This window comes from Oenanthe melanoleuca, chromosome 1A (genome assembly GCF_029582105.1).
Source record: "Oenanthe melanoleuca isolate GR-GAL-2019-014 chromosome 1A, OMel1.0, whole genome shotgun sequence".
Taxonomy (NCBI): domain Eukaryota; kingdom Metazoa; phylum Chordata; class Aves; order Passeriformes; family Muscicapidae; genus Oenanthe; species Oenanthe melanoleuca.
The window spans coordinates 68,516,219-68,542,136 of NC_079334.1; the positions used below are offsets into that span (position 1 = coordinate 68,516,219).

The 25,918-nt window shown below is 41.5% G+C and overlaps 1 protein-coding gene and 1 long non-coding RNA gene across 2 annotated transcripts in view; one reads left to right on the top strand and one right to left on the bottom strand.

Annotated features, from left to right (window-relative positions):
* The window catches only part of UBE2H (ubiquitin conjugating enzyme E2 H), a 35,737-nt gene that overhangs the window by 3,397 nt on the left and 6,422 nt on the right, over positions 1-25,918 (top strand). Inside the window, exons 2-5 of the mRNA XM_056482326.1 lie at positions 21,386-21,462; positions 21,976-22,050; positions 24,692-24,731; positions 24,995-25,047. Coding sequence (XP_056338301.1) covers positions 21,386-21,462; positions 21,976-22,050; positions 24,692-24,731; positions 24,995-25,047 — 245 coding nt within the window. The remainder of the gene's footprint in view (positions 1-21,385; positions 21,463-21,975; positions 22,051-24,691; positions 24,732-24,994; positions 25,048-25,918) is intronic.
* On the bottom strand, positions 23,745-24,684 carry LOC130248523 (uncharacterized). Its single transcript, XR_008839641.1, has 2 exons — positions 24,318-24,684; positions 23,745-24,011 (listed from the first exon to the last, which is right to left on the bottom strand). It is a non-coding gene; the product is annotated as an uncharacterized LOC130248523 (long non-coding RNA).

The following is a 25,918-nucleotide window of genomic DNA, read 5'->3' on the forward strand; positions in this document are numbered from 1 at the left end:
CTCCCTGCTAATTTTAGGCTTGTCCTGAGTCAAGGAGAACAAAAGTACAAATCTCCTTAGTTTACCTGCAGAGCATTTTGTAACCTCAGAGCTCCCCCACCGTGTTTGCTCCGTCGAGGCAAAGGCTAGGACAGAGTTTACATTTGGGATAAATTCCTTTTTCTGGTCATTCTAGGCTTACCCTGCACTTATCATCCCACTTGAACACCTTCCAAGAGCAGCGTTGAGCAATGGCATCACGTGGCTTTGTTCTCTTTGGCCTGTCCCCAGGGAAGAGCGTGTGCACTGGAATGTCTTGTTTTGGTAGGGTTTTGGTGGGGCTTTGTTGTTTTCTTAGGGTTTTGTTTTACTTTAAAGGATGGATATTTCTGGAAACTTTGAATGTAAATTTTTTTTCAAGTGTCATGCTACGTTTCTTTCTGCTCCACTTCTGGGGCTCTGGTTTTTTAATGAGCTCTCCAGGGATGAGGGGAATCGTGTGGTGATGCTTCAAAATGCACAAAAGATGTGGCAGCAGAAGTGGGAGAGCCCCCCTTTTCCCCAGAAATGCTGGCACAGGTGGTGGCTTATAAATCAAATCAGGTAAATGTGGCTTGGGAGGTGGTGCCTGTCTTGAGGAGAACTCGAAATCCATAAATCTCTGCCCAAACCAAACCAACTGGAGGGAAATAAATAATCTTTGTTGTCTAAATGACAACTTCCAAGGGTATCATCTTGCTACTTTTAGAGCAGAATTCAGTCTGTTTACTGGTGGCCGGATTTTTTTTTCCCCCCAAAAATTGGCTGGAGCTGGAATTCCATTTCCCTTTTTTTTCCCCCCCAAAAAATTGGCTGGAGCTGGAATTCCATTTTCCTTTTGTTGCCTTGTCAGTTGGATTGGGGAGGATTTGGGAGCAGACCTGAAAGCCCAAGTGCACCTGTTTAATCATGGAATTGCCATGGTCATGGAGTTCAGACTGTGCTTAGGGCTGCTTGGAGCCTGACATCCCAGCCCTGCCTAAAATAATAAAAATATGGGTAATTTTCATTATTTCCCCATCTCATTCCCTAGACTCAGAGCAGAGATTTTTGGAATACTGAGTAGTCTGACAAGATGATGCTTCCCAGACTCCCAGTTCTGAAGTGGCATTAGAGCACTAAATACTGATTAAACAAATTCTAGAGGTGTTTTCTTTGTGGTAACAGTTTCAAAACCCCAAAAGTGAACAGGAGATTTCAGAAAAAAACCAGACATTCCCTGTTTAATGATGTCCTGGGTGCTGGAGGTTGTGCCAGCTGTTTTTCCTGGCTTTCCCTGGGAAGCTGTGCTGGATTTGTAGTAGGGGATTGTTTTTAAGTGTCAGCACGACTATTTTACAATCCTGGTGAGCTTTTGGAAACATCTCCCAGAGTGACTCCCACGTGCTCAGCATTTCTCAGCAGCAGGAGCTGATAATGGGAGCTCAGAGCTGAGCTCCCCATCCTGCAGGTCCCAATATTTTGGATAAAGCAGATGTCCCTCAGTGAGGCCCTGCATAGTTTCATTTACCAGGGGAAAATTCTATTTAATCTTCATGGGAAGTTTTCTGCCTGGTCCTGCCCATCATCCATGGCATTAAATGGTGGTTGGGTTTTTTTAATATTTTGGGTTTTTTTAATAAGTTTTTCCTCCAAACTCACCCTTAATTCCTGGAGCAGGAGGAGCAGACAGTCTGGAAGTTGAGGGAGGAAATCCTGGAAGATTTTTCTGAGAGCTCACACCCAAATCATTGCAGGAGATTCCCTGCCCTGTGTCCTGGGGGAAGAAAAAGCAAAGAAGTGCTTGAACTGAAAGTTTTGATAGATTTTTTTTTTTTTTTCCCTTTGTTTCCCTGGAAATTTCCTTTCTAAATTTCAAGTCCTGATAGACTTTTCCCCTCTTTGTTTTCTTCTTTTTTCTCCCTAATCTTAAAGTCTTGGTAGATTTTTTTCCCCTTTTTCTTCTTTTTTTCCCCCTAAATTTAAAGTCTTGATAAGACTTTTCCCCCTTTTTGTTTCCTTGGGTTTTATATCTAAATTAAAAGCCTTGATAGACCTTTTCCCTGTTAGTTTTCTTCTTTTTTCCCCCCCCTAAATTTCAAGTCCTGATAGACTTTTCTTCCTCTTTATTTCCTTGGGTTTTTCCTAAACTGAAATTCTTGATATAATTTTCCCCCTTTTTGTTTCCTTGGGTTTTATTCCTAAACTGAAAGTCTTGATAGCTTTATTTTCTTTTTTTTTTTCTTTTTTTTTTTTTTTCCCTAAATTTCAAGTTTTGATAGATTTTTCTCCATCTTTGTTTTCTTCTTTTTTTTCCCCTAAATTTCAAGTCTTGGTAGCTGATTTTCCCTTCTTTGTTTTCTTCTTTTTTTTTCCCTAAATTTTAAGTCTTGATAGATTTTTTTCCCTTTTTGTTTTCTTATTTTTGTTTCCTAAATTTCAAGTCTTGATAGACTTTTCCCCCTTTATTTCCTTGGGTTTTATTCCTAAATTTCAAGTCCTGATTGACTTTCCCCCCTCTCTTTATTTCCTTGGATGTTTTTTCCTAGATTAAAAGCCTTGCTAGACTTTTCCCCTGTTTATTTTCTTGAAATTTAGGGAAAAAAAAAAAAAAAGAAGAAAACAAAAAGGGGGAAAATCTATCAAACCTTGAAATTTAAGGAAAAAAAAATGAAAACAAAGCTATCAAGACTTTCAGTTTGGGAATAAAACCCAAGGAAATAAAAAGGAGGAAAAGTCTATTAGGACTTGAAATTTAGGGGGGAAAAAAGAAGAAAACAAACAGGAGAAAGGTCTATCAACAGGCTCCCATATGGAGCAGTTTCCCAGCCAAATTCCTCCTGTTTTCACTGTCTGCTCAAGTCAGAGGTGATCCCACACTGAGGCAGAATTCCCTGAATTTTCCTGCTGTCCTGGACTTTATTCTGACAGAAAAAAACCGCTGAATAACTTTTTTTTTTAATATAAAATGTGAATTATAGATGTGGGTGTGTGTATCAGAGCCCATTGTGTGTCTTGCTGTGTGCATTCAGCTTTCCTCCTTTCACTGCCTCCTTTCCCCTGTGGGTTTTGTCCATGTATTTCTGGAATCATGAACACACAGCCCCAGCTCTTTGTTTTTTTCCTCACCAAAACAGAGCTCTCGTGACTGAAGGATCATCCCACCTTCCACTGGATTCCAGCAGGAGCCTCTGCATGAGCTCCTGGCTGGGATTTGCTTTGGTTTTTTTAATTTTTTAATTTTTAATTATTTTTTTTTTTTCCCCACCTCCTTGGGATGCTCAGAGATCTGAGATTGAGGATGGATTTAATCTCTTGCAAAGTGGTTTTGCTGCTTCTTGTATATCCAGTAATGATTCTGAATGCAGGACTTGGCCACTGTTTTATTTTGCAGTTTCCAAGAGCCCATCCTCTAATCTTAAATCACTTCAGATGCCCTGGAATAAACTGATGCAGCCTTCCAGGAGATGCCAAAGCACTCCCAAATCTCTTGGCATGAGGTGTTGCACATCAGTGAATCCACTTTTATCTCTTTAAAGTGGGAATTACAGAGCAGGGTTGGACATCCTGGGGGTGATGGAGACTCCCAGATATTTGTGACTCAGCCTGAGGAAAGGATGGAGCCATTCTGGATTTTTTTTTTTTAAGGGTCAAGTGCTGCTTTCCAGAAATTGCTGCATCTCCCTGTACATGCTTTCCTTGGAATCACTACAAGAAAACTGCATAAAATAATATTTTTGTTCAGGGATTGTACAAACAGAGTGTCTGGATGGATTATTCTGAAAGGTTTTGCAGTCTCTGGATTTAATTGTTTGGGTGTTTTTTAGTTTGTTTTTTTTTTTGCTGTTATTTCCTTAAAAATGAATGGTTTGAATTTGTTCATGTTTTCTTTGGGGAAAGTCTACATTTATGACAGTTGCTGCCTTTTAGAGGAGCTTCACCCTGGAGGCTTTGTGTCATTCCCTGTGAAAGGTTGAGGTGAAAAGCTGACAGCTGATGATTAAATAAATTTTGCATTATTTGCCAAATTCCAGGGGGCTTTTACCTGCCTTTGAGCAGTGGCAGGGGACACTTGGGGTGGAAATTAGAGCTGTGCAGTTCCTGGCTGCCTTCTCAGTGTCACAGCTGATTGTTTCTAGGCACTGGTGTGTGGATTTTTTATTTTTTTTTTCTAAAGGCTGGTTTGGGACAGGCTGTGGGAATGGGAGGCAAGCACAGGGCTGAGGTGGTGCCCTGCATAATGAAGGAATGGGATTGAGGGAGGAAGAATCCAGGAGTGGCTTTGAAATCGACTTTAAGGCTGTCAAATCCAGGATTTTGATAAAACAAAACAGATTTTAGATTTTTTACCAAGCATAACCCCTGAAAAAGTAAAAACCAGTGTGTGATACTGAGCCTGAGTGTCCTGGATTAACCTCCACCGTGGTAGATTAATGGATGCAAAGTTGAAAAGATTGATAAATTATTAACTTAACCACGCTGGCAATTTTTTTTTTTCTCTTTTTGTGGGCTGTGGTGCTTTGTTTTGTCTCAGTGCTGGCAGGTCCAGGCCTGCTCTGAGGCTGTGTCCGAGGAGACAACCCCATTTCTGAGCAGGAAAGCTGCATGAGAACACAGCCCTGCCTTGGCTGAGCAGAAATTGAAAATCATTTTGCTCTTAAAGGAGTTTCTAAATCAAAATGTTCTTTTAAAACTGGGCTCTGAAGCTCTTGGGTCACCAGCATGGCCATGGTTGAAGGGTTAAAACTCTTCTTGTTTTTATGAAATGAAGCTGCTCCTTTAAGCCTTGCTCAGTGGAGTGTGAGTGGTGTGAAGCCAGAATTTTTTTTTTTTTCAGTTTGAGAAGGACCAGGTTTAGCTTTCAAATGCATTTGGGGAGTGGAGTTGATGGCTTTTTAAAACATAATTTAAGGAGGTCTGCACTGAGAGGAGCAGAAGATGGAATCATGGGGTGTTTTGGGTGGGAAGGACCTTAAATTTCATCTATTCCCACCCAGACCATGGCACGGACACCTCCCACTGTCCCAGGAGTTCCCAGGGATGGGAATCCCACACTTGCCTGGACAGCAAGAACATGGAATGAGTGAGAGACAGAGCCCAAAACTTGCCTTTGGCTCCTGGCTCTTCCCAAACTGATTTATTCAGGGAAAATCCTTTATAATCTAAATATTTTTTTTAAATTATCCTTTCATTTCCCTGATTTTCCTTCCTTTTTGGGAACAGGGAGAAGTTTCTCCCTGCTGCTGAACCCAGTGAAAGCTGCTCCATCAGGGGAAGCCACTGCTCTGTCACCCTCTCCTTTTCTGCTGAAGGCAACTGGAACTGGTTTTGTTTTTCTTGTGTCTGATGCCATTAATTCAGACTGGGTGACCTTCCCCCTCAGATCTCCCAAGCCAACAGGGCTGGCCCTGGTTTCACATGGCAGCCAGGCAGGTTTTAGAGCTCACAATGGCCTGGCTGCTTTGCTGCTGAGCTCATGTTGTGCCCATGGCTCAGCAGCACTGGGATCCTTTCTGAAGGACCCACACCCCCCTTGGCTCTGCTGCTGAATTTTAGGAGCTCTCTAAACACAAAATCAGGTTTAGAAACCAGCAGGGACTTTGTTTGGATTGATTTTAGGTCTGGGAATGGCTTTGCTTGGGTGTTTGGGTCTCTCTGAATTCTTGAAAGAGAAATCAGAGTGCAGGGATTGAATAAGTCTTAGAGTGAGTTCTGATGTTTCCCCCTCTTTTCTTTTTTAAAAATTTGGATATCAGTATGTTGCAACCTTCTGCTACTGTGGCATTTGAAACCTTTTACTTACTAGAAACATCAGAACTCGCTCTAAAACTTACTCAATCCCTGCACTCTGATTTCTCTCAGAATTCAGAGACCCCTGACTCACTGACTCCAGCATTTGGGAATCCTCAATTCCAGAGTCACCAGGGCAGAAATAAAGGAACAGTCCTTGCAGTTATCCTGGGAATGTCACATCTCTGAGGTGACTCAGCGTGGTTACACTGATTTCTTCCCTGCTGCTCCTACTTTTTGTTTCCCACTGTTTATTCTTTTTTCCTTTGGAGGCTGTGTCAGTGTTGAATTGAGGGAAGCAGTGGAAATAAGGAAGCTGAATGATCAGTGCTTTGTTTAACATCGTTGTAACTGAATCCTCCTGGCTCAGGGGAGGAATCTGTGCCTGGATATTGGAGAAAGCTCAGATCCCAACAGGAGAATGTGCCCTGAGAAGGGTCTGGGTTGAAAAGTTGGGATGTCAGAAATCAGATCCTGCTAAGTCAGAGCAGAGCCTGTGTTCCTTGAAAGGGAAGGTATGTGAGGAGGTGTTAACTCACCCTGGAGCTGCTCCACACTTTTTTCAACTCCTGTGCCTCCTCTAAAGCTCCAGGCTCTTGGATTTAAACAGATTTTGTCATGCTCACAATGCTGAGAAAGCTGCACCTTACTCAGAATCCATTTTTATTATTTTGTGTTTTGTTTGGTGTTGCCATGAAAAGATAATTTTAAATGTTTGCCTGGTTTGGAGCAAAAATTCCCCAGAAAATAAATAACCACGTTCTGCAAACTGGGCTGGAGGTAAAACCAGTGTGTTTTACACGTGGGGAAAACCCAAACCAGTGACAGGGCTGGGAAATGCCTCAAACCCCCCCAGTTTGGCAGGACTGAAGAAATATTCCCACATGGAATCCCAAATCAGTTAAACTGAGCCCTGCTTGAGTCACTGGTCACTGCTTGAAGTCAAATCCTTGCCAGATGAAGCAAAAATCCCCTCCAAGTGAGCTGATGAGCAGGAACCTCTAGTTTGCATTTCAATATTTGCCACAATTCTGCTTTTGCTCTGAAATCAGGAAATCTGCAAAGCCCTGCATTTAAACCATCTGCCCCTCCTGGTGCTAAACTCCATTTTCCACTTTCAGGGAATAGGTTGTGGAGCACAGGGATGTGTTTGGGAATTCTGCACTCACACCTTGACTCCTGCAGCTCCTCAGGTGTGGTCCCAAACTGCCTGAGCTTTTAAAGTATCAATTCTCTGGGGAAAAAAAAGCAGAATTTTTCCTCATTTAGCAACATTGCTTGGAAAAGACTGAGCTCTAAGCAAAAATTTGCTTGTTACACTGTTTAAATGTAGCAAGAAATGGGTTTGAGGGGTTTGTGCAGGGATTCTCTTGGTGCCTCTTCCCAACATTCTCCAATGTGGGGCTTTTTTTCCCTTTAATTTTTCTCTGGAGTTGGTTGGATAAGTGGCAATTGTGTGTGAAAAGTTTGTTACAACACAACAAACCTGTTGTAGGCAATCAGATAAATCCTTCCACCCCAAAATTCCATAATAACTGCCTGCTTTGATCTGAACCAGCTTCTCTGTCTTGGTAGAGGCAAATTTTAGTCCTGTGCTGATAAATGTTGAATTTGCTGTAGTTTGCTTCTTTTTGGATTTCATCTTTTTGCAGGGGCTTCCTGCTCAGTGTGGCTGGGATATAACAGGATTCTGCAGGCTCAGGAGATGCATTAATGGCTTTTTTTAAAGAGTTCTGGATTTTTTTTTTCCAGACTGAGTAGTTTAAATTGTACTCTGTGGCTCTTGGTGGCTTCCAGAGTCACAGATTTCTCTGTTGCCACCCAAAGTTCAGTGTCCTTAAGGCATTTCAAGATATTCTGTGTATGATTTTCTCTTGCTGGTTTTCTTCAGGCTTGGAAACCTGGGATGGGAGAGCTCCATAATCCTCTGCAGATTTTGTTTTATTTCCAGGGGCAGGAAATAAAACTTTTTTCCAGGAAAAAGTGGGATGCTGAAGACTTTGATATTCTTTTTCAAGGTGCTTCAAACAGCAAAATAACCCCTGAAAAAGAGTGAGGAACATTCCCCTAATCCTTTCAGGATACAGCATGGATCAGAAGCAGATCCTTTGTGTCCAGGTATGAAATAAATGCCCACATTTCCCATTTTGGGTCTCCTGAAGTCAGCCAGGAGGCAGCAGGGCTTTGCCACGTGCACATCCCTCTCTCAGGAAGTGGCTGGAGCTGCCACAGAAACCCACATCAGCTGGTTTTTAGGTCATTACCAGGCTGGACTAAATTTAGCCTGTGAGCCAGAAGAGGGAGGTTTTATATCCAAAATTCCTGCCCCTGTCCCTATTTCTGGAGCATCTGGGCTGTGCCCTACAGCCAGCCCTGCCTCTGCTGAAATCCCTGTTTCCTTCTAATCCCACAGGGCTGAGCTTGGCTGGGGAAGTTCCTGGGTGAGGAATTGCAGGGAGGAGGAGCAGGACATGGAGCTGCTTTTTGGATGAGGGGTTTGAGTCCCAAGAGGAGAATCCTGTCCCATTTTTGTGTATGAAACCTGTGGCTTGCTGAACTGGAAGATTTAGGTTTAGGGTGGGGACAGCTTGAGGTAAAGGGAGAAAACCACTTTTCTCATTATCCTTTAAATTTATCTCAAATAAGGAACATTCCCACTTTTTCTATTTTTTTTTTTTTTTTTCCTTCCCAAGCCCCAAATCTCTGCTAAAATTGTCAAATGGCAGAGATGAGTAAATGGAAGGAAAACAAGTCACTGTGGCAGCACAAGGGAAAATTGCTGGGAGCAGTGTGCTGGTTCTGTAATTCCAAGCTGTCTTTATTTTAATTTCCTTGGTTGTTGCAGGATGCTGGTTCTTTGCAGCAGCACACTGGTTAATTGGGGTTGGATTTTTTTTTTTTTTTTTTTTTGGGTGGATTAGTAATATTGTCCTCCAAAACAGCTTCAAGTGTGTCAAGGCTGCTTAATTCTGATTTATTTAAGAAGGCTGTGATAAATGTGTGTCTTTGAAAGCCTGGCTGGCTCTGGGAGGTCACCTGGAATTCAGAGCATCTGGCAGAGGTCGGCTCCAGGGTTTTTGTTCTGTGCTGGGGAAAACTCAGGGGCTTTTTATCAGCTCCTCTCTGAAGGAGGAGACACTTCAAACTCGGTGACAAAATCCCACTTTTCAGGCAGCTGCACCTGCTAACGACCAAACTGTTAATTAGTTTTTAGTGCAGTGGCAGTGGTGTTCCTTTGTCTCTTCTATAATGGTGATTCAAAGAGATGATGTCAAGGAATCTTCTGTTTCAGCTGAATTTAACTAATTATGAGAAAGCTCTGCCTTCACTCCAAAGCTCAGCCTAAATGTCCTGACACCACCATTTATCCTGACAGTGTGGGGTGTATTCCAGAACCCTAAGCTCAACTTCCATTTTAAATTGATTGCTGGTATTTTTTAAATTTTTTTTTCTATTTAATCCACATAACAAACCTCCAGGTATTGTTATTCCTGCAGGAAACCTCCAGGTGAGTTTTTCTTCCTGCAAAACACGAGGACATAAATTTAGGGATGGCTGATTTGTGAGGCTCCCCTGGGCTCTGCCTTTCTCTCATTAGGGAGGGAAGTGGGATAATTAAGGCAGAGCAGATGTGCTAGAACTGGATCAGGAGTGTGGATCTGATTCCAGCAGATACAAACTCACCCCTCTGTCCTGGTTTCCCTCTCCAAGTGGATTTGGTGCTTCAGGGTAGGAAACTTTATTTCCAAGAGCTTCCAGACTCTCCAGGGAAATGTCCCAATCCTTCTGCAGCCCTCCCACCTCTGCATCTTGGAGCTTGTTTTGGAGAAATCTGCCTGGACTTTGTGTTCTGTGTTCCTGTGTTTTACCAACACCCTCTGCTCTTGTTGTAAAACAAAATCCCCTTTTTCCTCTCCTCTGGTTGTGGTGGTGTCACCTGTGCCAAAATGGCTTTAATGAACATTAAAAAAAGGAGGGAGAGGGGTTTGGAAGGGGCTGGAGGGACAGGAATGGCCATAAACAGAGAGGGGAGTTTTAGATGGGATATTGAGAGGGAATTCTGGCTGGGCAGGAATTCCCAGAGATCCCTGGGAGTGTCCCAGGCCAGGCTGGATGGGAGGTCCCTGCCCAGGGATGTGGATGAGCTTTAAGGTCTCTTCCCACCCAAACCATGATTTTCATCCCTCCCTTCCTGGGAAACACTGACATCAGAGGCTTCCCATAGTCAGAGAAATCCCCAGTGCTTGAGAACAGCCTGAACATTTTCCTTCTGCTGCAGCTGCTGAGCAAAGGAAGTTTCCAAAACCTGAAAACCATTGAAAAAAAATTAAAAAATAGTTGTTTACCATGCCTGCCTTCAGCATGACAGCTGTCCTGAGATTTGGGCACCCTCCACTCCTGGCTTTGGTGTTGCCCCAGCTCATTCCTTTGGAAGGATGAGGAGGATAATTGATTTAATAGCTGTGACAGTGGCTTGTTGGATTGCTGCAGGAATTTCTGCATGCAGGAAACTCCTGCACCTTTTCCTGGAGCAACACTGGCCTGCACTTTCCTGGTCTGTGGCTTTGTGGGGTTTTTTATGTTGCAGGTGACCTGGAAAGAAGGAAAATTTTAAGTTTGGTGATTAAATGAACTTTTTTTTAATCACCAAATTTGGGGTGGTAGGAACCTTAAAGATTATCTGATTCTCTAAAATAGGTTTGTTGTGTTATAATAAACTTTTCACACACAATTGCCACTTACCCAGTGAACTCCAGAGAAAAACTAATGGGGAAAAAAAAAAGTGAACTTTTTGCAGGTGGTTTGGTGATTAACTGCCACTTGTCAGTCTTTTTAATTGACATTTAAAGCAGAGTTGGGTTGAGCTTGGAGCAACCTGGAGTAGTGGAAGGTGTCCCTCTAGGTGGAAATGGATGGTTTGAAAGTCCTTTCCAACCCAGACCAGCCTGTGATTCCACTTTTCCAATTAATGGCTTGATGGGTGGGAACTCCTTGTACTGACCCAACCTAGGAAATTGTGTATTTGTATTTTCTCAGCACTGATCCATGCAGTGGAATCCCATCTGACTTGGCAGAAAGCTGAGTGATAAACTCAAATTTATTTATTAAGTGAATAAATTTATTATTAAATGAAGAAATTTATGAATGGGACCATTTAAATAGAAATGGACAAAAATCAGCCCTGGGATGTTTGGATGTGTTTATGGGATGCACTGGGGAAGCCACAGTGCCCCACTGCCCTCATTCCTTTGGAAGGATGAGGAGGATAATTGATTTAATAGCTGTGACAGTGGCATCTTGGATTGCTGCAGGAAACTCCTGCACCTTTTCCTGGAGCAACACTGGCCTGCACTTTCCTGGTCTGTGGCTTTGTGGGGTTTTTATGTTGCAGGTGACCTGGAAAGAAGGAAAATTGTATAAATTTCAGCTGTGTGTAACCAGGGAGCTTGTTCCTAAATCACTTGGGGTTTTTCTGCTTTGGTGTGAGAGAAAACAGGGAAATTGTGGTTATTGTAACTTCATCAGGCCTGTGATTCAGGTTTGGAATCTGTGCTCAAAACCCAGTGAAATTGTGTGTAAATCCTGCCAGTGCTGCTCCTTTAAAACACTTTGAACAGAGCCAAGGAGGGGAGAAGCAAATCTGATCCCTCTGGAAGTTCTGGCAGGGAGAGAAGGGAACAAATCCCATCCTGTGGGGTTTGGGAAGGATCTGTGAAAGGCACATCCTGACCAGGGCTGCAAATGGGTTTCAAATGTTTCCAAAGTGTGGGTGTTGCCTCAGCACTCGAAGAATTTTGGGTGCAAGCCCCTTGCAAAGGCTTGATGTTCATCCTGATTTTTAAGCTGCTCTGTGCCTTCTCTGCTGCACCTGAGAATCAGGAGAGCAAAATTTCCACTTATCCTTGAAAATATATTTTATTATTTATCATTTTAATAGTATTTTGAAAGGAACAAAAAATCCCCAGGTGCCTCAGGAATGATTCACCCTGAAAAAAAACACCTGTAGCTGTTTGAGCTTCTCTGTGTGTTCCTTCAGACTGGATGGTGGGGAATCTCCAGTGAGGCCAAACCAGGATTTTCCTCTGTGTTACTTTAGGCTGAAGGAATTGCACTAATCTCAAGCCTAATTTCCACATTCAGTTGGCTTTTATTTCTTCCACCCATGCTGGAGAAATCCCAGTGGGTTTGGAGATTTGTTTTAAAGCTCTTTTCTTTGAGGATTGGCAGGAAAGATCCAGGAAAGCTCAGAACTGCAGGAGCTTCTGGCTGGAACAAACAGCTGGGAATAGCCTAAAACTGGAGAGGAGAAGTTTAGATTAAATTTTAGGGAGAAATTCTTCACTGTGAGGATGGTGAAACATTGGCCTCTGGATCCCTGGAATTATTCAGGACCAGGTTGGATGGAGCTTGGAGCACTCTGGGACAGTGGAAGGTGGCACTGGGTGGTTTGGAAATCCCTTCCCACCCAAATTTTATGATTCTCTGAGATATCAGTTGTTCTTTCTTCTTCAGGGAACAAATCCCCCCAAAATACCTTTGGGAGACCTTACTGCTGCTGTGGTTGGAGCAGGAAACACCTGGGTGAGAGGCAGCTCCCTGCTGGGAGTTTGGATTTTAAGCACAAAAGCCAATAATTGATGAATGAAAGCTGCAGCAGCTTTGTGAGCTTCATTTTCACTGCCACTGTCCATTCCTGAGAGCTCTGAGTCTGGTTTAGAGCTAAGCCCAGCTTGCCCAGGCTGGAATCTCAAGCAGTTGGTGCTGTCTCAGTTCTGAAAACCATGGTTTAAAAAAAGTGGGATCAGGAAATGCATCCCTGAGAATTTCTAGTGGGGTTGGAACTCTGCAAAACAACCTCACACTGGAAAAAATTCTATTTTCCTTGGTATTGGCTTGGGGAGCAGGACAACAAAAATCCCCCAGGATTCTGCTCCTGAGCAGGATTTTGGAAGAGTAGAAGTGTTTCCTCCTCCTTGTGATGATTTGGCAGCTCAAGGTTCAGTTTCTTTGTGGGGAGCCTCTCCCAGACCTGATTTTTCTTGAAGCATCCCAGCATGGAGTGTTCATTAAAGCAGTTCTCAGGATTGCCTGTCTCACACTTCCTGAAGTCAGGGTTAGAAATCAGCATCTTCTTCCTCAGTTCTGCCCAATTCAGCATCTTCTGGAGGCAAAGAGAGGATGTGGAATCTGCCTCCAGAACTGGACCTGCTCTGTGCCAAAACTAAATTTAAGCTTATTTTATTATTTTTATTATTTATTATTATTTTTAAAGTTCAAACATTTCCTTTGACACTTTCTCCTTCCTGCCACAAAACTCTTTTATCTTGTTTAAAATCAAGACCTTGGCATAATTTTAGGTTTATTTTTTTTTTCCTCCCCCTAAATAAGCTCTTGCCAAAGCTCAGCTCTTTGAGTGCCAGCATCTCATCCCAAGGGTTTTCCAGCAGGAGGAGATGGATGTTTGTCCCTTTGGGGTTCATGTCACCATTGCTGAGGTGCTCTGAGGCAGTTTCTGAATGACTCTGGAGGTTTCTGTGAGCAAAAAAAGCATTTCAGTAAAACCTAGAAAAAAAACATTTCAGTAAAACCTACAGAAACCAAACTCCCCTTAAGGGAAAAGGCCACATCTTAAAATAATACTTTTTTTTCCCCCTGAAGACTAAAATGAAGAAGTATTTGAATATATCAAATCTGCTTTTAACAGACCTGCTGCCTTCTTGTAAATCATGTGATGAGGCCCAGCCCCAAAATACACTTAAATCTTGGTCTTGGTGTCAGATCTACCCAGGTTTGGGTCACTCTCAGCCCTGTGGTTTCACAACTCTTTCACAAGGGTTTCAGCACTTCTAGAATTCTCCCAAAGAGGAAATGAACCGTTACCAGCACACCTAGGAAAAAAAAAATAAAAAAAAAGAGCAAAGATTGTATTTTCTCCTTCTGCTATTTCTCTGAAAACACACTTGAAATTTCTGGCTGCTTTGAGAAGTTGATTATTTGTTCATGAAACACTCAATTCCACCAGGTTGTCCCATCTCCATGGAAACAACTTCTCTGGGTGGGAGCTTGGAGTGATGCAAACATTCAGTGTGGTGCTTCAGCTCAGGGACAGATGTGTGGCCACCAGAACGACTCCAGTTCATCCTCAGTGCTGCTGGATCCAGCTGAAACTCAGAGTGGGGATTCTGATTGTTTCCAACTCTCTCTGAATTCTCCTGGGAAGCTCAGGCATCAGGTCAGAGTCAAATTTTTGGGATGTTTTTGCCTCTCCAGTTATCCCAGAGAAATGGGATCCATTTAGAGTTTGCTCATTGACAGTTGCTTTAATTAGATTGCTGTTTGGCTTTTCCTGAGATTTTAGGAAATCTTGTGGAGGTGGCTCTGTCACTGTGGTCACACACAGGAGCATCACTTCAGCTTTATTCATCCCAATTTTATTCCAACTCACATCAAACCCAGTCCCCTTTAAAATTCCTGTGCCAACTTCTCACCCTGATTAATGCATGTCCCTGCCAGGACTCAGGGTCCTGGTTTCATGGAGGGAATTGCTGGTGCCACCACTGCAGTTCAGTATTGGCCCATCCTGTGGAAGGTGAACACACTTCTGGACAAGTCTGTTCCAATCTGTTTTCTCTAATACAAAATAGAAAATATAAAATACCAGGATCATGGAATCATTTGAGTTGGAAAAACCCTCTGAGATCATCCAGTCCAACCTTTCCCAGCAGTGCCAAGGCCACCACTGACTCTGTCCCCAAGTGCCACATCCACAGGGCTTTGAAATGGGAATGGGGAGTCCACCAGGGTTTTACAACCTTTTCCATGAAGGAATTTTCTCAAAATCCAATCTAAACCTGCCCTGGCCCAGCCTGAGGCTGTTCCCTCTCCTCCTGTTCCTGTTCCCTGGGGCTGTCCTCTCCTGTCAGGGACTTGTGCAGAGCCACAATCTCTGATCCCCCTTTTCTCCAGGCTGAGCCCCTTCCCCAGCTCATTTCCATGGATAAATACATCCAACATGTACTTTCTTTTTTTTTTCTCTCAAGTTGAAACTTTTTAAAGGAGCCACAGAGAGTTGAGGAGGGCAGTGAATTGATTTATTTTTTGTAGGAAAAGTGCAGTTCTGCTCCATCCAGCATGGAATGGGATGCACCTCATCTTCCTGTGGTGTTTCTGGGGAAGGAAAACCAGATTTTGAGGTTGAAGTGGAGGAAAATGCTGACTTGATTTGTGCTGGCTTCACAGCAGCCAGCTGCTCTGCAAAGTGTCTCCAGGGAAAAGCTGATTTTTCCTTCTACCTTCTCCTTATTACTCAGATTTCTTGGCACAAAGGTGGGTGGAAATCAGCCAGGTGGAAATCAGGAGCTCCAGAGAAAGCAAGGCAGGCTGGAAACTTTGCTGGAACAGCATTTCCTTCTCCCCAAATCCCCATTTTCATCCCAAAGGTGCCTTTTGGTTCCCAGGGAAGTTCCTTTTAATGGGATCAGTGGTGACCAAGGAGGAGAATTTACCATCCTCATGTGAAATTGGGAGAATAATTGAAGAATGTGGAATAATTGAAGAATTCTTTTTCTTGGGTGATTTCTTGCCTCAGGCAGGTGAAACCTGGTAGAGAAGTGTCCAGGAAGGGTTTTTTTCCCCAAGCAAAGCTGCATTTCCAACAAGGAAACTCTTGTGTGCAGTAAAAGAAAAACTCAGCAGGCAGGCACAGGCTGCTGTTCAGTTATTAATTCACAATTCCTGTTTTTCCAGGGGGGTTTTGGCAGCAAACAGAGCTGGTGATGTCCTGCAAGGAGTGAAACCCCCTCAGTGCTGAGGGTCACAGGGATCAGGAGAGCCAAGGGAAAGGTGTTTGAGCTTTCCAGGAGTGCTTTGCTGTCCTTTTTCTGTCCTCTGTAGGATTTAAATCAGTTTTGTGCCTTTCAGAGCTGTGGCACTCCTGGAAAAGTCCCAGTTCAGAGTCAGGGAATCCCAGACTGGTGTGGATTGGGAGGGACCTTAAAGATGATGAGCAGGGACAGCTCCCACTGTCCCAGGTGCTCCAGGCCCTCCCAGGGATATTTCCATGGATGTTTCCAGGGATCCAGGGGCAGCCACAGCTGGGAATTCCAGGAATTCCTTCCCAAATTCCTTCCCCAATCTCCCATTCCCCAATCTGAAGCCATTCCCTGTGTCCTGTCCCTCCATCCCTTGTCCAGAAACTCTGAGGGTGCCCTGTGGCCAGGAGCAATCCTGGCTTGAGGAAAACCCATGGATTTTAATATTGGAATAATTTTAGCCTGGAGTTCTCAAGAAGTTTGCAACAAATCAGGTGCTAAGAATCCACCTCTTGCTGCTCCAAGAAATCACTTTTTTTTTTTTTTTTTAATAACATTTTTGATTTCTAAAAGTCTTGCAGGGCTGGAGGAGCCTGAGGGAAGTGAAATGTGAGTAATGGGCAGGGAATTGGAGAAAATAGGGATAAGGGGAGAATAGGAATAAAGGGAAAATAGGGATAAGGAGAAAATAGGGATAAAGGGAAAATATGGTTAAAGGAAAAATATGGTTAAAGGAAAAATAGGGATAAATGGAAAATATGGGTAAGGGGAAAATATGGATAAATGGAAAATATGGGTAAAGGGAAAATAGGGATAAGGAGAAAATATGGATAAGGGGAAAATAGGGATAAATAGAAAATAGGGATAAGAGGAAAATAGAGATAAAGGGAAAATAGGGATAAATGAAAAATATGGATAAAGGGAAAATAGGGATAAATGGAAAATATGGATAAAGGGAAAATAAGGATAAATATTCCTTAAAGCATCACCCCCTGGTGCTGGCTGTGGTTTCAGGTGCACCTGGGGATGTTGTAGCAGGAAAAGGGATTTTGGAGGAGGCAAAGCAGCTTGCAGAGGCTTGGAGGCAGGGAGGGGCTGAGCTGAACTTGCCCTTTGCTGCCCACGCACCTGGAGCTCAGTAAATCCTCAGGCTGGTGTTGCTCATCTGCCTCTGCAAGAAAATAAACATGAATAACCATCAGTTGCACTCAGGATGGTAATTGGTGTTGCTGCAAAGGCTTCAGAAGGATTCACACCTCTGACACCTCCAATTTCCATAGAGCAGGTGGTGGGAAGCTCTTCACAATGGGAAAAAAAAAATCAGCTGGCTGAGTGTTAATCTCATTTTTAAATTACCTTTTATAAATCACAAAATACAGTGATTTATTTGCTCAGAGGCAGGTTCTCTGCTTAGGTGGCAGAGCTGGATGATTTCTTCTTTTAATTTTTAAATATATTCATGTGTGGTGTTTATTTTCCTACAAATTCAGGATGATTTCTCTGGTGGTGTTCTTCACCTGCAGATAAATGTCTAAATAAGAGAGGAAATTACAGAGATCCTTAAAAATTACTTAATTCCTCATCATGACCCATCTCTCACTTCACTTCTAACCCCCAGATAAATCCACAACTTTATTTTTATTTTTCATTCCAATTTTCTGCTCCTCTGTGGCTCAGGGCTGCTCTCGGCCACTTGTGTTGCTCACTGAATATTTTTAGCTGGAAAACTCGTTTTCACAAGCTTGTAACTAATGTTAATTTTATAAAAACTTAATGAAAAGATTTTTTTTTTTTTAAGTTAAGTGTTTGCCAGGAAAAAGCCACTCAACCCTGTGAACAGACAGACCATCTGTAGGCCATGATGTTCATCTGGGATTTGGGGACATCTGGGTGTGAAGTCAAATCCTAACAATTTTTTTTTTTTTTTTTTTTTTTTTTTTTTTTTTATTGCTGCAGGGGAAATCCAGCCCTGCAGTGGTGGGTGGCCCTGCATGAGGATGAGGAAATGGGAATTTGATTCTAGAACAGGCAAAATCCACAGTGGCCACTTTTTTTTCTGATGGGCAGTTCCTCACAGTTCAGATTTTAAAGGTTTTGTGGGGATTTTGTCCTGATGTAGAAAAACCAAAATGCTTCAAATTGCTTTTTATTCTGATGAGTTCAGCCCTGAAAGCAGAGCCTTGATCCCAGCAGGGAGTTGGGAACCTGAAAAATTCCTGGAACCTGAAAAATTCCCTTGGATATCTCCTAGCAGCCCTTCAAGCTGATATTTAAAATTAAGTTTCCATAGCATCATCTCAATATTCCCAGTATTTACCAGTGTTAAAATTCTCTTTATAATCCTGAGATAATTTATCTTCAGGTCCTCAGGACTCCTCATTTCTGTGGCTTTTGAATTTAAAAATCTGGCTGGTATCCAGGTTTTTCTTTTTTCCCTTAATTTTTCCCTGGAATCAGGAATGGTAAAATTTGTCTTTATCCATTAATTTCTTGGTTTTTTTTTTTTTTTTTTTTTGTGAATTTGACTGATGAGAAGAGCACTGAGGGAGAATGTGGGTACAGAGAGATTGGGCTGGATGGGGTGGATTAGAAGGTCCAAAAAAATGATCTTCCAAAATTGTCTTCCCAAAAAATTCTGGGTGAAGTGGGATGAATTCCTGAATTCCTGGGATGGAATTCTTCATTCCTTGGTGGAATTCCTGATTCCTGGGGTGGAATTCCTCAGTCCTTGGATGGAATTCTTCGTTCCTGGGATGGAATTCTTCATTCCTGGGATGGAATTCCTCAGTCCTGGCATGGAATTCCTGATTCCTGGGGTGGAATTCCTCATTCCTGGCATGGAATTCCTGATTCCTGGGGTGGAATTCCTCAGTCCTTGGATGGAATTCTTCATTCCTGGGGTGGAATTCTTCATTCCTTGCTGGAATTCCTCATTCCTGGGATGGAATTCCCCATTTTTGGGATGGAATTCCTCAGTCTTGGGATGGAATTCTTGATTCCTAGGATGGAATTCCTCATTCCTGGCAATTCTTCATTCCTTGGAATGTCTGCAGGATCCATCACCAGAACCTGGATGCAGGAGGGGACATTCCAGGTGCCCTCAGCACAGCTGGGCTCCTTCAGGACTGTGGGTCTGCAGACAAATCCTGGATTGCTGCTGCTGATGAATTCCTGGCAGGTTTGGGACAGAATTCCTCTGGGATTTGGGTAAAATTTTGCCTGAGCTGAGAGAAGAATTGGATCAGAGCCTGTGTTCATCACTGGGAATTGTGGTGGAGCTTTCTCTGGGATTCCCTCTGGGAATTTCACTGCTCCAGGCTCTCCAGTCCCTTCTGCTGGGACACTCTGTGGGATGCAGAGTCCTGGAGCTCTCCCTCACATTCCTGGATTCCCACATTCCAGCCTCTGTTTCCTGCCCTGAAGAGTTTCTGGAGATGGAAAAAGCTGAGAGGGTGGAAATGTTCTTTCTGTTCCAGCTCCATGCAGTTCTCCCAGGAGTTCTCAGCTGGTTTTTAGTGGCATTCCAAGATTTCACATTTCCTTGGTGGAGGAGGCAGAGGGCAGATGTTTCACCCCAATGTGGTGAAAACCTGGAATTCTCATTTCAAGCAAAAAGGTGAATTCATTTCTGCCAATGCACTTGCAGAGATTTCCCCTGTGTTGATGCAAAGGTTTTGTTGCTGAAATTCACTTTATTTTCAGTCTCTCCTCAGTTAGGGAGTCAGGAATGGTTTGGGTGGGAAGGGACCTTAAAAATTATTTAGTTCCAACCCAAACCATGGGCAGGGACACCTCCCACTGTCCCAGCTGCTCCCAGCCCCAGTGTCCAACCCTGGACACTCCCAGGGATCCAGAGGCTGCTCTGGCAACTTGTGCCAGGGTCTCACAGGGAAGAATTTCTGCTATTGTGTCAATAAACCACATGGTTGTTTCCAAAACTTTCATCCAAATATTTCTCCCTTTCATGATCCTAATTAATTCACTGATTTATTTACTATTTTATTTTATTTTATTTTATTTTATTTTATTTTATTTTATTTTATTTTATTTTATTTTATTTTATTTTTATTTTATTTTTTTATTTTATAATTTTATTTTATTACTTTATTTTATTTTATTTTATTTTATTTTTTTATTTGTAGGAATTTAGGTCTTTGCCACAACAGGGACAATGTTAAGTTGTGGCCCTGTGTGGGTGGCTCCTGAATATTTTTTTGAATTTGGCAACACCAGGATTGAGTCTGAGTGTGGAAAACTCAGCTTTAATTTACAGTTGGCATTAATTCAGGGAGCTGAGGAGCATCCTGCTCAGGATCAGGCTGGGAGAGCTGGATTTTATTAAAAAGCAGGACTTGATTTAGTCCAAAGTAAAATCATTTGTGTTTAACCTGATCCATGAAGCTGCTGTGAGTGTGAAAATCCTCCAGAATTAAACATTTTCTGGGCCATCATTGTACACAGCAGGACCATGGAATAATATATTTTATATTTTATATTTTATATTTTATATTTTATATTTTATTTATTTTATATTTTATATTTTATTTATTTTATATTTTATTTGTTTTATATTTTATATTTTATTTATTTTATATTTTATTTATTTTATATTTTATATTTATATATTTATCTGCCCTTTGTGAGCTGGGTGCAGCAAACTCCTTGCTGGGGAATTTTAGGGCAGAGCAGCTTGTGCTGAACCAAGAAAATTCCAAAACAAACAACTATAAACTTTTCCCTAAAACCATTCTGGAGCTGACACTGGGGGAAAATCTGAGAGTTAAATACTTGAGGAATTGCAAAAAATCCTGATGGATCTCCTCACAAAAACTGAGGTGTGGAGTTGGCAGGTTGGGATTCAGGAGCCTCACACAGCCCTTGGTGAAATCCAAAAATTTTATAGGTTGTGATTTAAAATCAGGGGTCTGAGGTGAGGATTCTCTGTTCCTGGTGGGTTTGGAATATTTCAGAATATTTCAAGATCCAAGTGGAATTCCTGCAATCCTGGGCAAACTTGGTGCCATGGAAGCAGGAAAACTTTTCCACCTGAGTGAAAAATAATGAAAAAAAATCTGGAACATCCCCTGCTGTGATGTGAAGGATTTTCTGTGAAATATTCCATGTCCCCTTCCCTGAAATGATAACAGCTGAAATTCAGGTGGGAACAAACCTTTGATTTTCTCCTGCTTCCCTTGTAATTCTCACCCAGACCACTGATGAAAATTGCTGTAGGATTTATTCCCAATCCATTAATCCTGATTTACAGCAGAATTCCTTATCAAGCTTCAGCATTGAAACACCACCACTAATGGTCTTGGAATAAAAATTTCCTGCCTTTCCCTTTGTGTTCCCTTCTTCTGAAGCCCTTTGATTCTTCTGTTGTTCTTTTCATGCTGTTTCTCCCAAGACTTTTTTTTGTTGTTTTTTTTTGGAGTTTTTTTGGTCTTGCAAGTCAAATTAATGTGAGATTGCCACGATTTCCATGGGAGCTGTGGGAGGGGAAAATGGAATTTATCAAAGCAGGGACTCAGAGCAATATTAGTGATCTCCCAAATCTGAGTTTACACCATGGAAAACTGAGGATTCATCCCAAAATTCCTCAGGGCAGTTTTGGGTGAAAAATTGGCTTTTCCCACCATCATTGTGATGCTGTGGTCACTTAGATGTGGCAGGACACTGAAATTCTCTGTGGGGCTCAGGATATTTTGGATATTTGTGTCCAGGGGCTTTGAGTGAATGAGTTTTGTTTCCTGGATTGAAGATTTTTCCTTGACTTGCTGCCTCAGGATTGAGAGCAAACACGAGGTCACCATCTTAGGAGGACTCAATGAATTTGTCGTCAAGTTTTATGGACCACAAGGAAGTAAGTTTGGGACAAAAAAAAAAAAAAAAACAAAAAAACCAACAAAAAACTGGCTTGTGGGAGTGAGGAAATGCCTTTCCAGAGGGGAAGAGATGAGCAGATCTAAAGAGGATGGATAAAAATCCAGGGAATTTCCTTCCATCCCTCTGGAAAACTCCTTCAGCATCCCTAAACTTTCCTGACCTGGCAAAACTTTCATCAACTGTGGGAATTTCAGTGGATTTTGTCATTAAAATGGCTTTTCCACCTTAATTTAGCCCCATCCCCAAAGATAAGGAGATGATCTCAAAGTGCCTGTTTTTAATCAGTTTTTAATCAGTTTTTAATTTTGATTTTTGTGCCAAGATCCTTTCTAGGATCACTTCAAATCATGTGAGGCAGAGAAGAAAAAGGTTTTTGCTGTGGGTGCTTTGCTCTGTGTGTTATTCCAGAGATGTAAATGTGTATTTTCCTAAATGTTGGAGTTGTGTTTATGCTCTGGAGTGTCTAATTCCTGCTTTCCCTCCCTTGCAGCACCATATGAAGGTGGAGTATGGAAAGTTAGAGTCGACCTTCCTGACAAATACCCCTTCAAATCCCCATCTATAGGTAACAAATACTCATTTTTCCATTCAAATCCTCTGATTTTGGCAGGAGGAGGAGCTGGGAGTGGGGTCTGGCTGCACATTTGTGTGTTGGTCAATTAAATCTTTATTCCATGTGGGGTTTTTTAATAAAACTCCATTTATTGTGGAGTGATGGAGCAAAGTTCTTGGGGTGGGGTGAACCCTTCAAATCCCCATCTACAGGTAACAAACACTCATTTTCCATTAAAATCCTCTGATTTTGGAAAAAGGAGGAGCTGGGAGTGGGGTCTGGCTGCATATTTGTGTGTTGATCAATTAAATCTTTATTCCTTATGGGGGTTTTTAATAAAACTCCATTTATAGTGGGATGGTGGAGCAAAGTTCTTGGGGTGAACCCAACTTTTGGGGTCTTCTGTCCAAAAGTGAGTGGCAGTTCTTCCACTGAAAAAGAATTTCCACTTCCACCCTCTTGGAGCAGGGAATAAATTTGTGGAAAAACTGAAAAGAATGAATTTATCACAAAAAAAAAAAAAAATGCTGGTCAGGCTAGTTTCACCTTGGAGAGCAATAGGAAATTGAATTAGGAAATGATTTTTAGCTTGGGTCCATCCTTGGGGAGCAGGAACCACCTCAGATGTCTGGGTGTGTCTGAATTTAATTTAATTATTTAATTGCTAATTTTAATATACTCAATTTCTTTTTGAGAAAGGATTTAGGAGTGAAAACAAGGCAGGCCTAAAACTTAAAAGGGTATAAAGAGGAAATTTATTAACAACACAGAGAAAAAATAAGAAATTTTTGGAATAAGATTTTTAGATTATTTCCTCCTCCCCCACAGCAATATACAGAGACACTTTAGTTAGTTTTTTTACTTAAATAATTATTTTCATTGCCTTTAGAGAGAGAAGTTTCTTTTTGTTTTGGCTCTAGGTTTTTTTTTTATAAGAGAAGAATCAAGTTCTTTTGTGACTTCACTTTTACAATTTGCATTTTTCCTTCCCAAAAAACTGCCTCTTGCTGCAAAATCCCTTTTTTCCTTCCCAAAATCTTCCTCTTTTTGAAAAATCCCCTTTTTTTCCTTCCCAAAATCTTCCTCTTTCTGCAAAATCCCTTTTTTTCTCTTCAAGCTCTTTCTGAAACCTCCTTTTTTCCTCCCCAAAAAACTGCCTTTTACTGGAAAATCCCTTTTTTCCTTCTCAAAATCTTCCTCTTGCTGAAAAATCCTTTTTTTTTTTTTCTCAAACTCTTCCCTCTTGCTCCAAAATCTCTTTTTTCCTTCCCATAATCTCTGGAAAAGCTGGGAAAGCTCCAAGGAAAATGCTGGGACTCAGGAAAGCTCCCAGGAGGGTTTATTTTCCTTTTTTTATTCTCTTTTTCTTTTTTTTTTTCTGGCCCAGCCCATCTTATCTGGGACAGCCAGAGCTGGGTGAAACCTCCTGGGCCATCCTGATTATCTCTGGTCTGGACATTGCTGATAAAAAATTCATCTAGAAATGATGGAAATGAAAATTTTCTCATTCCTGACCCAGCCTGAGCTCTGGATAACACAGGGAAGAAATTTCCTCTGGAAATATCTGATTTTTTTAGAGGTGGAAGTGGAAAACTTTAGGGATTAAATGGACATTCCTGATAAAGAATTCATTTAAAAATGATGGAAATCAGAAATTTCCCATTCCTGACCCAGCCTGAGCTCTGGATAACACAGGAATTTCTAGGGAAAGATTTCAGTGATTATGGAGCCCATAAATGGACATTCTTGATGAAAAAAATAATCTGGAAATGATGGAAAAAAGAATTTTCCCAATTCTAACCCAGCCTGAGCTCTGGGTAACACAGGGAAGAAATTTCCTGTGGAAATCTCTGATTTTTAGATATAGAATTTGAAGATTTCAGGGATTTTTATGGAGTCCATAAATTAATATTCCTGATAAAAAAATCATCTGGAAATGACAAAAATGAGAAATTTCCCATTCCTGACCCAGCCTGAGCTCTGGATAACACAGAGAAGAAATTTCCTCTGGAAATATCTGATTTTTGAGAGATTTCAGTGATTATAGAGCCCATAAATGGACATTACTGATGAAAAAAATAATCTGGAAATGATGGAAAAAAGAATTTTCCCAATTCTAACCCAGTCTGAGATCTTAGTAACACAGGGAATAAATTTCCTCTGGAAATATCTGATTTTTTTAGAGGTGGAAGTGGAAAATTTTAGGGATTAAATGGACATTCCTGATAAAAATTCATTTAAAAATGATGGAAATCAGAATTTTCCCATTCCTGACCCACCTGAGCTCTGGGTAACACAGGAATTCAGAGGGAAGAAATTTCCTGTAGGAATCTCTGATTTTTAGAGGAATTTCAGTGATTATAGAGCCCATAAATGGACATTCCTGATAAAAAAAATAATCTGGAAATGATGGAAAAAAAGAATTTTCCCAATTTTAACCCAGCCTGAGCTCTGGGTAACATGGAGAAGAAATTTCCTCTGGAAATATCTGATTTTTTTAGAGGTGGAAGTGGAAAATTTCAGGGATTAAATGGATATTCCTGATAAAAATTCCATCTGGAAATGATGGAAATGAAAATTTTCTCATTCCTGACCCAGCCTGTTTGTTTTTTTAATTTTTTTTCTGCTAATTTCCCTCTGTTTGTCCTTGCAGGATTCATGAATAAAATCTTCCATCCCAACATTGATGAAGCGTGAGTGAATCCTTCCTTCACCTTTGGATTAAATCCAACAAAATTCCAAATATTCCTCCAATTTTTCAATTATGTGGAGCTGCCTGTGCTTCCATGGCAGTAAAATTCCAATTTATTTCTTCTTGGGAAGATTGAGAGGTTAAAATCCATAAATAAAAATAAATCAGGGCTTATCCCAAACCTTAGGGAAGGGGGTGGGGAGGATTTTTTTCAATTCCCAGAGTGTTTTTCAGTGTTAATTCCATTTTTTCCATGTGTTCCAGGTCAGGAACTGTATGTCTAGATGTAATCAATCAGACTTGGACAGCTCTCTATGGTGAGTTGGGCTTTTTTCCTCTGCATTACAGATGATTTTTGGGATTTCTTTGGAGTTTTTTTTGGGATTTTTACTGATTTTGAAACTCCTCCCTGAGCCAAGATCTTGAGAAAAATTACATTTTTTACAGGTTAGGAAGTGATATTACCTCTGATGCTGCAGAGTGGTCATTTCTGGTTCAAAATCTGATTTTTAGAGTAAACAGATCAACTTAAAATGGAATTTAGGCAAAGCTGGAATTGTTCAAATTGACAGCTGAAAAATGGGAATTTCAGATATTCCAGTTGTGGAAGAAATTCAGGGGGATGTGGACACCAAATCTTCAGGTTTTTCCCTGGAAAAGTGATTTTAGCTGGAATTCCCATGTGGTGGAGGGATGAGGATCACAGCATTGCCACTTTTCCACACAAAAATAAATAATTCCAGTTTTTTTGCTCCTGCCTTGGAGCTGCAGGGGGACTCTGGGATGGCAGAATTCCCTCCAGAATCACCAAATCCAAAATTCCAGCTCCACCTCCAGGGCTTTGCTTTTCCCTCTGTGGCACAAGGGGATGGAAAATTTGGAATAATCCCTTTCAAGCAGAGCTTTAAACCTGGAATATCCACCCCAAAAAATTCCTGAGGACCTGGTGCTTCAATTCCTGCTCCTTCCTTAGGGAAGGTGTGGAATTCCTGCAGAGATTTGGGGCTTTGAGAAAAGGGTCCTTCAAGAAAAAAAATCATTTTTTAGGAGCCAAGTGAAGAGACACAGCCCAAATTGTACAAATTAAAATCAACTTCGTGCCTGAATCCATCCTTGAAAATTCCAGCTGCCTCTGCCTCTTCCATACAGAGCATTCCTTCTGGTTTTTGGGATTTTTTTTTTGGATTA